Source organism: Branchiostoma belcheri, unplaced genomic scaffold (assembly GCF_001625305.1).
Source record: "Branchiostoma belcheri isolate BF01 breed outbred unplaced genomic scaffold, Haploidv18h27 scaffold1, whole genome shotgun sequence".
In the NCBI taxonomy this organism is placed as follows: domain Eukaryota; kingdom Metazoa; phylum Chordata; class Leptocardii; order Amphioxiformes; family Branchiostomatidae; genus Branchiostoma; species Branchiostoma belcheri.
The window spans coordinates 7,974,661-7,990,421 of record NW_017802379.1 but is presented as its reverse complement, the minus strand read 5'-3'; the positions used below and the strand labels follow the sequence as shown (position 1 = coordinate 7,990,421).

Genomic DNA, 15,761 nt, shown 5'->3' with positions numbered 1-15,761 from the left:
CGTAATCCAAACATGTGACTATATATCCACTGTGTTTACATGTAGATGAAGTTCTTTGGTAGGTGGAGCCCATCCCTCTCCATCCACCGCCTTTTACCTCCCCAACCGAAGTCAGGTACCTTGGTTCTACACTTTAGTGGGTTGAGGAAGGTCGTGTACATGTATGTACAGTACAGATCTCGTATAACGTCCCATTCGGACACGTGCCATTCTCGCACCAAACACGCACCGAACGCGTGTCAATCTCGTACCGAACGCGTGTCTTTCTCGTGTCAAACGCGTCTGTCTGTATGTTCGTCCTAGGACATTATACACAGGGTATAATGTCCTTGGTTCGTCTAAACGCGTGTGGTTATGCGTGCTTTTCCCAAGGACAAAATGTTTAGGAATCGAACCCGTGACACTAAACCGACCTCGTGTCTGATACAGTATTCTATTTCGAATAAGGCATGAGTCATGTTCCTACCCTAAACCATGTCCACAACACAACCGAATGGAAGAGGAACGTCGTGTATGTTCTCGGATGACCCGTCTAGATCGCCCGGTCCGGACACGGTTAGCGCCGGGATGACGTACATTGGCGGGGTCGGTGGTGGCGGGCTACTCGTACCGTCCGCGGACGATCTCCGCGTCAGACTGTTAAAGTCCAGGACGAGCTCGGGACTGGCGCTGCTGTGCACGACCGCCGACGTGATCTCCTCATCATGCTCGTGGATGGTGACCATGGGGGGCTTGGTGTAACTGGCCAATGAGCCGACGCTTGGTTCCCGCCGCCCGGCGGTGGACTGGGAGGAACTACTTGCGCAGGTGGATGTGGTGGGGAGTGATGAGCCCGAGGCACGGCGTCTGTTTACCTGCGGAGGAATAACACAACGGGCTTAGACTTTAGCCTGGTAGCTAGAACATCGTAGAGAAACATTTCGAAGAGATCGCTACAATGGGAGAAAAGAATAAAGTTACGCCCGAAGTGCGCTGCCAAAAACCAAATGTCATCTAGCTGCACTTGCCAGCGCTGGCTAATTAGTGTTGGTGTGTGCCAGGGTGGCGGTTTACCAACTATGTGCCTTAGGTCTACCTCACGCATTGTTGGACGGTCGGTGAACTAACAGGCTGTCACTAAATTTTACTACAAGATGACTGTATCAATATTTAGCACAAAAGTTCAACTGAGTTGGTACTAGTAAATTACATATGGAAAATGTAAACTGTTATCCAAGTCGAAAAAATATCGGGATACCAAACATGATCTAATTTGTGACAGGCATAAGGCCAAAATTGTCTCTACCAGGACGGGGGGCGATATAGACTTCCAACAACCTTTGACCTTTAGCTGACGTCACACGTGTAAGACGTCTGAGTGAGTCAGTAAAAAAATTACCATGAGTCCAATTTTAATGGAAACAGTTTAACTTTTCCATATGTGCTGTTATTAATATTTCATGGCCTCAGCTATCTGACCCAAAATCTTGCCGATACGTGATTTTTTTCCACTTGTGACGTCAGCAAAGGGTCAAAGGTTGTCTGAAGTCCCGGTTGAGCGAAGGTTGAAGTGCCCTGATGTATATGGCCCTTTTATGCCTCTCTTGATGTAATTCGGTATCCAAGATTCTAACCCCCTCCAGATCCTCCGGTGAGTGAAATTTATGAGTTGGAGAACAGTTTAATTTTTTCATAATGTAATTTACCAACTCAGATGAACTTTCATGCTAATCATGGCCTTTGTTGTTGTTTTTTTCTCGTACCTGTAGCTGGTTGGAGTCTGACGTCGTGGTCAGCTCTAAGACCCGCTCCCTGCGTCCACTGGCGGTGCAGTTCGTCCGAGCGAACAGGGCCTGCAGCTGGTACCGCATGACCCGGGAACGGAACACGTACACCACGGGGTTCACCGTGCAGGACGACAGCGCCAGGTACAGCGCAAGCCTCTCCACCCAGGACGGTATCAGGTTCGGCTGGCTCAGGGTCGACTCCAGGACCATGACGGTGAAGTGTGGAATCCAGCAGAGAAGGAAGGTGGACATGACCACCATGCCTGTCTTCGCGGCGATCCAGTCGTCCCGGATGTGAGCCATGGGGTGGTCGGACGCGTTGGACGCTCTCCGGCCCCGGAAGGTTGACCGGATGCTGTCCGTGCTAGACCTTCTCTTGGAGAGGCTGTCGGTGCTGGGCCGTCTCTTCGGAGTACGAAGTCCTGAAATAAGGAAAAGAAAAGATTACCATGTCATCCTATGTCCGTTTAAAGTCGCAATTCTTATCCTGAATATATATCACTAGTATGCTCCAGTGCACCTTTCAAAGAATGCTTGATACTTTTTAATAATAAGAATGGTTTATTTGAAATTTGAAATTTCACTCACAGATGTCACACTTGCAGTCATAAGACTGAATTATGGTAACAGTACATACATACATTATCATGGACTTATAACAATTATTACGTAAGGTTAAAAATTATGAATTACAACTACAATTAGAGCTTTTTCGCACTATACTTTTTATGGGCTAGCCTGAGCGGATGGACTATACTTCTAGTGTGCGGGGAGACCACTGAAACCGCCAACTTGACCTTAAGGCTTAAGGTCAATCTGCGGTTTTACATTCCCCTCTCGCGAACACTCTACTGCATTCAAATACCAACGAACACTCATTGCTAAGCTAACACACAAATACAGACAACTAAATCCCAAAAATACTTAACATAGATCCATAAACATATCCATGAACATGCGTGGAATTTATATTACATGTAATTAGAAGCCAGTAATATCAACAGCTTCATAAGGACTGGTGTGAGCAAAACTGATGTAGTATTTACCTGTGACAGTGCTGGAACTCGGCTCAGGGAAGACGCTGTTCCTGCGGGCCCGGGCAGTGGTCTTCTGCGCCGCCCGGTAGATCCGGCTGTACGCGCCCGCCATGATCAGGCACGGCAGCCCGAAACACACCACGGCTAGGAAGATGGTGTAATACCTGTTGATTGGGGAAAAGAAAACTGTAAATGAGGATTTAAAGCGCTCATAAAAACGATTACATGCTGATGAAGAATATGAACATGTATTGAAGGAGAGAGGAAAGTGACCAAAAAAAAAGCCTTGACGCCAGACTACTAGTATTTCCAGGGCCTACAAGCTGTACACAGGTCAGCTTCCCAGGGTCTAACTCAGAACCCACAAGCTGGCCTGTGTAGGTCCTGGAAACAGTCTGTCATCCAGGCTATTCTGGTATCCAGTCTATCGCAGATTGAGCGGGCTCTTTTCGGGGCTGTAGGGGCTCTGCGCCGCCCGGCTCAACTGTGAACTCGGTAGGACTCCAGTTCCAACCGCACAAGCCTCGTACCTAGTTCCCATAGCTCCGAATAGAGTGGGTACCAGAATAGCCTGGATGCCAGACTGTTTCCAGGACCTACACAGGCCAGCTCCTTTGCTATGAGTTAGACCAAGTAGCCTGTACGTCCACCCAATCTACAATACACTGAATATCAGGCTAGACTCGTGACACTAACCTGTCAGTGCGGTTGCTGGTCTCCCACACCACCGTACAGGAGCACTTCTCTGCCTGGTACTGGATGTGACTCCAGCCGGCTACAGGCGGGACGGCCAGCCCGGCAGACACCAGCCACACGGCGCCCATCATGTACAGACAGCGCGGAGGGGTGATCCGCATGGCGTAGTGCAGCGGCGCGATGATGGCACAGTACCGGTCAAGACTGACCAGCACCAGTGTCCAGATACTGGCTGCGAACAGGAGCGTGGTCAGTACTCCGGCCACCTGTAACACAAGTCCATATACCATCATAAAACTAGAGTTCCACGATCTCAGTTATGTTCTACACATACAAACAACAATGCATAAAAAGCCGTCTGCAGTACTGTTGGAAAACGCCAGGTGAATAATTTTCGAACTTGACGCCAGGATTCGACTATATCAGATTTTACATAAGACTATGGAGCCTTGCAGAGGCTTTGGCTTCGGCTTATTTCTTATGTGTTTTAAGGCGTTTTTATCATGCTTTCTTTTTTGTACTGGTACCTTTTCGTACGCTAGCCAAATGGTATTGCCTGGCAAATGGATATTGCCTGGCCAATTTGATACTGTCTTCGCAGCAGTGCGTGTCATTGGTATTACAGATAGCCCGCAGACAACATCTTCTTATGGATCTGATTTAGTCATGGCAAAAGATCAGAAGACCTTACAAGCCTCTGGCGACTGTGACCGCACCGTTACCTAGCGCCAAAAATAAAACACTGTTTCCAATTTCCAAATTCTAAGAAAAGAGGAAGGACGAATATTCGGGATACTTGACCGAACCTTTACCTGGTCCCAAAACACTGTTTCCAATTTCCAGATTTTAAGAAAAGAGGAAGGACGAATATTCGGGACACATTTACCTACTTCCAAAAATTAAAACACTATTTCGAATTTCCAAATTCTAATTAGAAAAGAGGAAGGACGAATTTCTGGGACACAAGACCGAACCTTTACCTAGTGCCGAAAATTAAACACTGTTTCCAATTTCCAAATTGTAAGAAAAGAGGAAGGACACATGGAGCAGTGAACATAGTAACAGGTGGTGCTGTATATTTGTACAAACGATAGCGTGTCGCACACTGTGCGTAAGCATCAGCCTGGTCACGGTCCAGTCCTATCGTGCTTTGAGTGAGCTATCTTCGGGCCTGTATACATGTAGACGATCCCAGCCGCCCAGTTTATTTAGACTCCTCGGTAGGTTTTACATGACGGGAGTTCAATCACTCCTGCCGTGAAAAAAAATCCTACAGGCGTAAAACTGCGGCGGGGATCGTCTATAGGCCCGAAGATAGCTCGCCCAAACCGGGATAGGACTGGAAACCAGGCTGATATGCATCCCAGACTGATCACACACTTCTAATATCCAAATCTGCCATGGAACGTTAGAAAAGATATATATCACTGCGCCACATGTAAAGCGCGCGCGCTATCAAAAGCAGATGTGCGATGGTAAAAATAGAACGATACAAAATGCCGCCAACTCGACGTCTAGTCTGATTTTGGTCACGTTTCAATGATGGCAATGATGTTCTTATTCGAGCTCGCAAGACCGAGATTTTGGTGTACAAGTGTGGGCATTTATAGTTGTGTTTTGGTATAAAGAATGAATGAAAAGACCATTATTGTACATTTTTGCGAACTAAGTACAGGTCATGGTAAATAGCCATGGTAGACTAAAATATATCTATAGTAAAACTACATATGTACAGGTTCTGCTTCTTCTCGATTCTTAAGACAGTTGTAAATGTAAGAACAGATGGTCTACATGCGTTTCATGAGGAAAGTGATTTTTTTTTAATTCTATCTAAAAATCTAAAACTGGACAGCATAATGCAGAGGTCAAGTTACATTGTATTAAGCCAAGTATCCAGTCTATCGTGCATCTATCAATCTTGTACATTCTTTCCTCTCAGTAAAATCCAGTCAATGAATGTTTAGGCCACAGCAAGTAATTTTTATGGATGACATCAGCGCGCGCCTGATTTTGGAGAGAAAAAAAAAGAAATTTTGTTGCCCTCTGACAGTGGTCAACATGCCTAAAATGGGCAAAGATGTCTGTTGCCATGCCGGAAGGTGGGTGGCAGATAACTATGAAGAGAGGAGACAAGAAAAGGCTCTGATTTAATGTTTTGTTTCTTACTTTGATGCAGTGATATGTGATGGTGGCTGTGTATATGTGATGTTCCCACTGAATCAAAACCATTTGTACAATGATTGAGTCAAAATTTTAAAATGTAGGAACCTTGTTTTTTTCTTTTCGGCCCTCCTTGTTTTTTTCGCACGCTCGCATTAGAGTCTGCGGAGGATGTTATCCATAAAATGTACTTGCAGTGGCCTTAGCTTGTTTCGCAAGAAAACATTGTTTCATAGTTGTGTAACCTGTTTATAATGTCAACGACCTTACGATCGCTGGTGGCACCATAGTAATACCCACCGTGGGGTGATCAACTTGGACCAATGGCGGACGGGAAGTCAGTCTTCAGATAGTATTTAGGACGGAAACAAAACAGATTGTTTTGATCGTATTAACTTGATTCATCGCAGAATGGAACGAATCGGTCTTTATCGACCGTCGTAATTTGTACAAGTGGCGATAAGCTAAATATGTGATCATTATTTCTGGCTACGTGGTCTACTACCGTCACTCTTACTACCAAACTGACTGACACTACGGGAATACGTATCGTAGCGGCAAAAAGAGAGTAAAATTGGCCAAGGGCGTCCGGCCGCGGGGAGGTAGTTTCTTTCCCTCCGCGGCCAGTCAAACCTACAAGGCGGCCAAACTCCCCTGGTAATAAATATTCTCCTATATATAGCCAGCGTAGTTAGTCTGCAGCTGGTAGAGACTAGACTAACACACTTAATTTGTTTCTAAGTCATCTCGGCGATAGCCTGGGTGTCAAGGCTTTGTAACTTTGTAATTTTGTACTTGATTGTAAATTGTATGATACCGAACGTGACATAATATTTAGAACAATACACTTAGACAAACTGTATGAAGGTAGAACAAAGAAAGAGGTATTCAGTCATTTCATGTCTACCAGTAATGACCACACAATAGAAAAAACTATGTGAATTCATCTCTAGTTGAAGAAATCCTCAAGACCTAGATTACTTTCTAGTAGTTCCTTATTAGACTTTAACTTTATTCTTTTATCCTTCTATCCTATGTACTATGTCACTCAGTATGATATACATGTAACATCGTATGATACTCCGATGTATGCATTTAGTCACATGGGCATGAACATGCAAATAAAGATTCACATAAATTGTAGCGGGGCTCTTTGCACTCGCTGGCCCGAAAAAAAAAACGAAAAAGACTATCTCCCTGGCAAGGGAGTTAGATGTGACGTGCTGTTTCTCTTTCGTCAGGTCCCTGACAGTCTGGTCAGATCAGATCAGATCTGGATTTGCCGTTAATTTTTCCCCCGCTAAAAATAGCCCGACCCAAATACCTCCGTAAACAAAAACCACCTCCTCCGTGTGTCTCTTACTGCTCAGGTCACTGCACGAAACAGGTGGTGGGTAGGGTCAGGGCGGTGGTCTAAGGTTTGACACTTAATAATGTAATTTTAGAATTCCAAATTCTGGACAAAAATATCGTCTTAAAGGGACTCAGTGTAAAATTTTGGCGAAAACGGAAAAAAATCCGACTGATAAAACTAGTAGTATATATGGGACGATGACATTATATTCCAATTCCGCACTCTGAATACCATTATACAATGTACAATGTGATAATCTTCATATTCAACTAAGGCCATGTTGATTTTATTATATGGATGACATCCTCTGGGAACCCCAAAACTGATGTGAGCGTGCGAATAAAAAAAGAGTTTGGCCAAGAAAAAGTTGCTTTTACGTGGTTTTGAAGGTTGAACAAATGACACAGAGTATGGTTTGGCGAATAATCTAGTCTTCAAATTCATTTCTTTACAGTTTCGTCTTTTTTGTTTCCTTTTGGTATTCTACGACATTGGTATCGTTTTCCAATGTTTCTTTTTTTTTCAGCTTATATATTTCCTCATTTTGCAACTGTTTTGTATACGATTTACAGTAAGGTTGAAAACTTTTTTTAAACGGCCGAAAATCCATGCGCGCGCGGATGTCATCCATATAATCAAATCAACATGGCCTAACTGATATGTGATGAAAAGATCCCAAAAAAATCGTCAAGAAAACACACTACGCTCCTCCAAATCTTAATTTGTTTTCCTTACTCTGGGTTGTGTATCCGGAAGAACAAAACGAATCAATGATGCTCGCACACGATATCAATTCTTCATGGCGACTAAACTTCCCACAAAATAATTTCAGCTACGTGCCAGGTAAGGCTTTAAGTCAAAATCTAATTATAGTTGTTACTGTTGTTGTAATTTTACAATATGGAAAGGTCATCGTGCTATAGGGTAAAAGCTATTCATCTTTTTGTATCAATATCTTAGATAAAATTGTTTGTAGACGTTTGACTGTTCATTTACATATTATTTTAAGTACACAGTTATGCTAAGGTCACATTTCCAAACGGGGCCCGGCCGGGCAGTTACCGGGAACGTGGAACGCCTTACACCAACTGAGAACGAAAAGTATATCATAAAAGACAATAAAACAAAGAAACGTTGAAACAAATTAGCCTATGAGCACCAGTTGTGTATATTATTGATATTGATTGTTTATTTCTAGTTCACGCAAACACCCCGGCCGGGCCCCGGTTTGGAAATATGACCTAAATATTACGTAAGAGTATGTTTTTGTTTTTCTTAAATTTTTAACTACGAGCGTTCGATCAATTAATGTTTCGAATGCTTTGCTGAAACCATTGTTAGATCAAGCACGAACTAGTTGAATCAAGTATGTTCTACTTCTCTCAAGGTTGGTCCAGTTAGTGTTTGGAGCCAATATAGTATGGCTCTTCTCGTGTTTCCCTTTGACTTACGTAATATTAATGCTTTAACGAATGCATTTTGTACGCTTTTCACGATACAGAGATTGTCTTACAGTATTGCTTTATGAAGAATCAACTGTCTGTTCATGAATCTTAAATTTTCTTGTGAAGACACAGGATGATACTAAATCTTTGTATTAGCCCTACCCTGAAAGCCAAACTCGTTTTCCGTGCCCCTTCGCCCGCTGGTGTAAATTACCGCTACTGGGGAGTCTAGCCCGGGGGGAGTTTGGCTGGCCCTACAAACGATAGTAATAGGGCCGGACAAACCCCTCGGGCTCAAATCCCCCGTAGCGGTAATTTAGATAGGTGGGGGAAGGGCTCTTGGCTGCCGAAGGAAAACGGCTAACGGCCCGATACTAGTTTGGCACCCAGGGTAACAACGTTGTGTGATGGCTAAATTCTCGAGGTGTATGTGTGACACGTGTTATGACATGTGACTGTTTATAATTTATCTAACTCAGATTCAAAGAAACAGACAAGGCCATAGAACGGCTCGTCTTCCCTACATCTAGAGGTCGCGGTGAAATTATCTTCAATTCTAGGGTAGCCAATCTGGTATTCAGCGTTTGGAATGTAACATAAACCTTACTCGAGGCAAACCTTGCTAAAATGGACTGAACGATTTTTCACGGAAGGTCCCGTATCTAAAAATGTTTATTGGTGACCTTATGTGATTGCGATACCAAGGACGTTCTCAAAACATGGAAGCATGGTATTCAAAAAGTTCTCTCATCGGAAATATAATAAAGTCAGGCATCGACTTGAGTCAAGTCTTATAGTTAAATCGTGTTTAAACTTAGACAGTTAATATTTCCGTCCCGAATTTGTGCCTTGTAGTCCAGTTGGTTGTGGCGCGGTCTGTATCTGTATCTGTATAGCCGGTATAACCGCCCTTCAGCGTTACACACCAGCTTCGCAGGCACGTGGCGCGGAGGCAGCTGGCTATACATTACACCAATCGACAAAAGGCAGCATTTTCCACAACAGGACAGATAAACTATGCACAATGCATCCATGACTGTCCAGGAAATGCATTCAGTTTCGTACGACAATCGTACGTCGATCGTACGACGTATGCATGTACGGCCAAGCCCTAAAGACTACAGACACGCCTTGTGACACATCCAATTCCTCTATACAAGGATTTAACCATCTCTAAGTCTAGTACGTCAATCGTACGTCTTTGTTTGTAGGACTGAAGACGACTTCGGCCGGGGTGTCACCCTCAAGAACTGACAGAACCTCTTAGATCCAAAGAGTCGAAACACATGAAAGGTTCTGGTTGACCTAGTTTTTTGTAACGTTACACAGACATGATAGTTCGTACTGACATTGAGGTAAAACAGAAGACTGTGCGGTCCATCCATACTACTGAAACCACTGTGAGAGGTCTACGTATACTATAGGGCCTAGGAAAATTAATGCTGTGTTTCGTATTACATTCTAAAAAAAGGTCGGTAGGTAGGGATTCACTGTTTGATTTCTTCTTCTTGTTTTACATTTTAGCCAAACTGATCCAACAAATACAGTTAATATACATTGAAATGCACCAGTACACTGGTATTTAGACTTGCAATATATTTACGGATTTGTAAACGAAGCGTAAAGATATGAAATATGTTTACGTCGAATTTAAGCACACTGAAAGGTGGCGAAACTTGCCTTTCAGCAGCCTTTACAAAGTCGTAAAGTCTACTGAGATATTTTCTCACCTTTAATACTTCTTTACATATTGCGGAAAGTTTGCTTAAATGTCTGTTTTCGTGCTGTGTTGAACTGAAACGTTAGGTCCGGTTCTGAATTCGGTCCAGTGTACTAGACTAGGGTCGGTCGGGTAACCGAATTTTTCCTAGGCCTAGTGTATTTTTTTCCGGAAAATTCCAGCGGAAATTCGTACAAACACAGCGGCGAGCCAAAAGCAAGTTAGCGGGGACCTCTTGAGCCAGAGGTGCGGCCGAGGTATTGATGGAGTCTTTGAGGTCAATGTTGTTATTGTGCGGTAGAAACTATGTCGGCACCGCACCAAAGCAGAGGCAAAGCCTGCCACACAGAACTTCTCTCATCACTTCAAGCCATGAACCAATCCCGGCTTATGATCTGAGCAACCGGCTAATCATGCGGTGAAAATCTAATTAAGATTTCCACCAATCAAATTGTAGCATCATGAACGCCAACGCCAAAAGAAATGCCGCAACTGTACCTTAAAGTTTACTGCCATTTCTTACATAGTCGTCCCCATTCCGAAGCATTTGAAATAGGCATAAATACAAGCTATGTGAGGCGTCTCTTTATTTTTGGGTACCACCCGTAAATAGCTAGAACCGGCCTACGATACAGAGCAAGCAACCGTTTTCCGTCAGCGACATCGCATTTCTGCCTCACAGATATCAGTATGCTATGGGAAAGCATTAATTCAACTTACTAGATTAAAAGAATGACCAGAAAATTGACTTTGGACATCCAGTTTTTCCACCCTGAAATCACTTCTTTGGATGCCTTTAAGGAGAAAAATAGATACAGTATGTAAGACTTACAGTTACGTCTACAGACTTAAAATTCTTTGGAGACTTTGGAAGTCAGTAGCCAGTGTATCTATACCGTAAAGAAATAAGACGGAATGCCTTCAGAACCTATGCCAAATGTATGATGTGATTCTTTCCTTGATGTTCTAATACTAGTATTAAGGAGAAAACTAGATACAGTATACAACTTACTGATTCGTCCATAGATTTAAAATTCTTGAGACTTTGGAAGTCGGTAGCCAGTGTATCTATACCGTAAAGAAATAAGACGGAATGCCTTCAGAATCTATGCCAAATGCACAGAGTGATTCTTCCCTTGATGTTCTAATACTAGTATTAAGGAGAAAACTAGATACAGTATACAACTTACTGATACATACATAGACTTAAAATTCTTGAGATTTTGGACTTGGGAGGGATAACATTGGTCTTTTTCTTCTTGTGGACGCTTTGGACATCATAGAATTGCGGTCGGATATAGACTAAACTATCTTCCTCTGTATTTATTGTGAATGGATTTAAAATAGGTCTTCCTATTTGCTTTAGTTTCCTCTGACGTGAATTTCGAGGACATCATTGTGAAAGTGAAATATTGTACTTCCTACAGTGAAATACGAAAAGTTGGACGGCTAACTCCAACCGCGAAAAAATTCTACCGAGCTCCTAGTTGAGTCGGGCGGCGGAGATCTTCTAGCCCCGAAGAAAGCCCGCCCAATCCACGATAGACTAGATACTGGTACTACGGCGGTTGAATCTATTTAAAGGATTTCCTCACAATCTTAGCATTCCTTCCAAGTAGAGGAAAAATGTACAGTTTCTCTTCAATTACGCTCGAAATGGACATTCAAAGAACCTTTATTTCTGGCAAAGTCGACTTTTTGTAAACATTTCTACCTATCCATCGCAGGCGGTATCTCTCAGAAGAAAATGTCCGCTGCTTCGAACTGAAAATGGCCTAAAATAGGTAGCCACCTTTTCTTATATATCTTTCAGAATGATGTATTTCGGTTTCAACCTATACACGTGTATCTTATTTAACGCGTCTGCTGAGAATGTCTTATCGATAGAATCTTCTTCTCAGTTGGACTCACTGCGTGCCATTCCGAAGTCTTCACAGAGAAGAACACAAGTTTCCCGGTTTGCTTAAGATTTATCGAACACAAATCATTTTCAACACCACATTGAAACAATTTGTACGTACTACCATCTGAAATATCTGAACATAAATTTATCGGTACAATTTCAAGTGTGAACGTTTTGGCAACTTAAATTTCATGTGGTGGTTTTGAAGTAACGGTTCCAATTTGATGTAGATTGAACATGTAAACTAAACATCGCAAATCTCTTCGTCATGTTTCATTTCATCAAGATTCATAACTTATACCCACTCTAAACCTGTGTCGTTGCAATGCGTTCAAAAATACACTAATACAGACGTTAAGGGCCGCCATAATATGTGTAGCTACTGTGTACTTTAGTACAGTCTACTGATCTCTACTCTCCCAGACCTACTGCATGCGTCGTTTGATTTCCTGAAGGAGGATCTGTGTTTGGTGGAAATGGCAGGTGCCCTCGTGTGAACTTCTTTACCAATACATCGGAGAGATGCCCCATTGTACGCCCGTCTCTCAGCGCCTCTCATTTACCGGGCCCTCGTCGCTAAGTCTCCCCGGCCTTGTCCCGAGCAGGCCCGGCCTCTGACTCTCACCACAGCCCTCCTCCCGAGAGACAGGACTTCCGCATTACACGGGCCTGTTTGTCGGTCAAGTTCACTCATCCCTGAGGGCAAAGGCGCCAAGCTACTCCCCAAAGGGTAAAACTGTCTCTAACTTAGGGTCAACCCAAAGATGCCGATGCCTAGTACTTAGTCCGGGTGCCAGACTGTTTCCAGGGCACACAACAGGCAAGTTCCTCGGCTCCAGAGCCAACATGCACCCAAGGAAATTATACCACAGCCCCCCTCAGTTATCTAACTTATATCCAAAGGGTAAAACTGTCTCTAAGTTGGGGTCAACCCAAAGATGTCGATACCTTTCGGTGCCTGGTAGTCTTGCGTGCCAGACTGTTTCTAGGGCCTTCAACAGGTACGTTCCTCGGCTCTAGAGCCAACACGCACCCAAGGAAATTATACCACAGCCCCCTCATTTATCTAAATTATCCTATCGTGCTATGGGTCTGGTATCCATGCTAGTAATGTGTTAATAAGTTAAGGTTTCGTCTATGTGTATATCTGAGTGTGTGTTGGACGGAGCGGACGGGCACGTACCTGGCACAGCGCGTCTCCGAAGATCCAGCTGCGGGCCATGGCCGACACCAGCACCGACGGAGTCACCAGCAGAGACATTAGGAAGTTCGACACCGCCAGGTTCAAGACGAAACGGTTGGAGATGCTCAGAAGGGACGGCTTCTTGTAGAAGAGAGCGAAGACGATCAAGTTGGCGATTACTGAAGACATGAAGATGACGATCATGAAGGTGGCTTCAAGACAGGTTAGCCATGTCGGGACCTCCTCGGTCGTTCCTCCACCTGCCGCCGTTTCATTCGCAACCAAAAACGTCTCTCCGAACGACGTCGTTGCCATTTCTCCGCACCACTTCGCGTCAAGCCGATCCTGTAGTGTTCATGAGATCGACTAGAACACGAATGATATCCCAAACAGATCGTACGTTTTCCTCCTGCCCCCGATCTGTCCTTGCGCGGGGGGCTGTCTTCCTAGTGGTCTACGTGCCGCGAGAGGATGAGTCCAAGGAAGTGCGCCAAGGAATGCTGAAGAAATATCTCGTCTACCTCAGGTTTGAAACGTGTAGGTACCGCTGGGAGCTTCTTCTCTCAGCGTCCCAGCATGTACAACTACAACCGTCCACACGCCGGCTTGTTTGTGCACGACTCGGTCTCATCAAGTCGAAATAAACAGTTGCGGAGCGGCGGAGCTGACTTGACCTGGTTACCTTGGTAACGCACGGCCGGGTGTTGTGACGTGACGAGGCCGGCTGAAGACTTCAAGATGTGGCGTTTGCTGTGTGTGTTCCTCCCACACGGACCACAGGATAGCCTCCTTCACAGGCGTTCAGGGTTTGGTCTGCAACAAATTATTATGTGTAACAGTGGGGTTCATTGTCGGCAGCGAAAAAAAAGCAGGCGTTCCAGGGAGATACTTTGTGTCCTGTGTGCTATGGGTCTGGCACCCAGGCTATCAAAAAAGAGCGTTCGAACAGAAAACTTGGCTAGTCAGAAAATAGTGCAAAGCAGCGCCCCTCCCTTTACATAGCCTCTATAACGGGCTTCGGGAAAAGGCTAGTAAAAGAAATTGACCAATTACTTAGACAGAGGACATGCTAATGGAGTTGGTCTATGAGAAAGTACAGTTTGCCGCTCCAGAATTCGACCAATTTCCACTCCTTTTTTCCCAGCCGCGCTCTCGACGCCTGGTAGAGGCTACCCCCTTCCTCCCCCAAAACGAAATGCACCGGGAACGCCTGCATAGGAGGCTACCCACTGCGACTCCCCGGGAGCAGGTGATGACAGCCCGGGGCGCTAGGCGGCGCGATTTACTGATAAGGCCATGTTGATTTGATTATATGGATGGCATCCCCTGGGAACCCCAAAACTGATGCGAGCGAGCGAATAAAAAAAGTTTGGCAAAAAAAAGTTGCTTTCAATATTTAATGTTAATAGGCTAACGGTATATTTTTCGTCGGTTGCTTGTTCGTTCGTTCGTTTGCTTGCCTACTTGTTAATACGTTAATGTTTACTTGAATTTTAAAGAATACCTCTAAACATTCTGTCCCTTGTACGTTTCCATACGCAGATATTTACTGTCAGACAGTTTGGCAGGATGCCAAAAGAACTTGTCTCTATGGAAGTCTATTCGACCTCCGGCCCATCAAGCAACTCCCCCGTGCGCTTTAACCCTCAACAGTACACCTTCCCGGACTGATTAATCTGTACACCTGGGGTCCGCGCGGACCCCAGAACAGTTTTTTTGCTAATTTTTTAGAAATTATCAACATGCTACCAGCTCAATTGTTTTGCAAACTGATGTGGGCACCTCTGTGTCCATATTACATACAAAAATCATACATTTTGAACTTTTTCTATTTTTTGGTGAAGAAAAGAAGACAAGAAGAAATACCCGATTTTTAAACCCATTTCAGACTGAAGGGGCTTTTGAGGCCCAACTTTGATCTCAGATAGCGGCTAAACGGCTTGCGCTAGAAGTATCAAATTTGGAGATCTTTCCTAAAATGTCTCTGGAAAAAAGTTCATATTAGTTTGATACTAGTAAGTTGATGTTTTTTTGTGTTGCCATGGCAACGGGTTTCTAGCAGGCAGTTTTTTTGAAATAAGAAGTAATTTTGGTTTAAACATAAAAATTTTCTGAGTTTTATATTAAATTACACTTCTTTTCCAACATTAATAACATCTTACATAATTAAATATAAGTTAAATCATTTAATATGCATAGAATATGCTAATTTGATGACGTCATTGGTCAAAATCCAATATGGCGGACTATATTATTAGCTCTGACGTCATATGACGTCATAATTACACCAAAGTTATTGAAATTTAATTCTATTACTACACCATTCTCTGAAAACTTAGTAGACATACGATGAGTGCATAGAAACATATGAAAACGGAAATAAGGTAATGTATAAGAACGCTAGTGTATCCATTATGATCGAAAGCCGGCTGGGGTCCGCGCGGACCCCAAAAGAAAATCAGATATAATTTTTTTTATAAATGGTAGAAACGGAGTT

At 43.7% G+C, this 15,761-nt stretch overlaps 1 protein-coding gene across 1 annotated transcript; it reads right to left on the bottom strand.

The window, feature by feature from the left end:
- Window positions 1-467: 467 nt before the first annotated feature.
- On the bottom strand, window positions 468-13,776 carry LOC109469890 (histamine H2 receptor-like). Its single transcript, XM_019768681.1, has 5 exons — window positions 13,265-13,776; window positions 3,500-3,765; window positions 2,813-2,967; window positions 1,743-2,188; window positions 468-854 (listed from the first exon to the last, which is right to left on the bottom strand). Exons 1-5 carry the CDS (start codon window positions 13,577-13,579, stop codon window positions 468-470), a joined length of 1,569 nt encoding a protein of 522 aa, XP_019624240.1. The 5' UTR covers window positions 13,580-13,776.
- Between the last annotated feature and the right edge of the window lie 1,985 nt (window positions 13,777-15,761).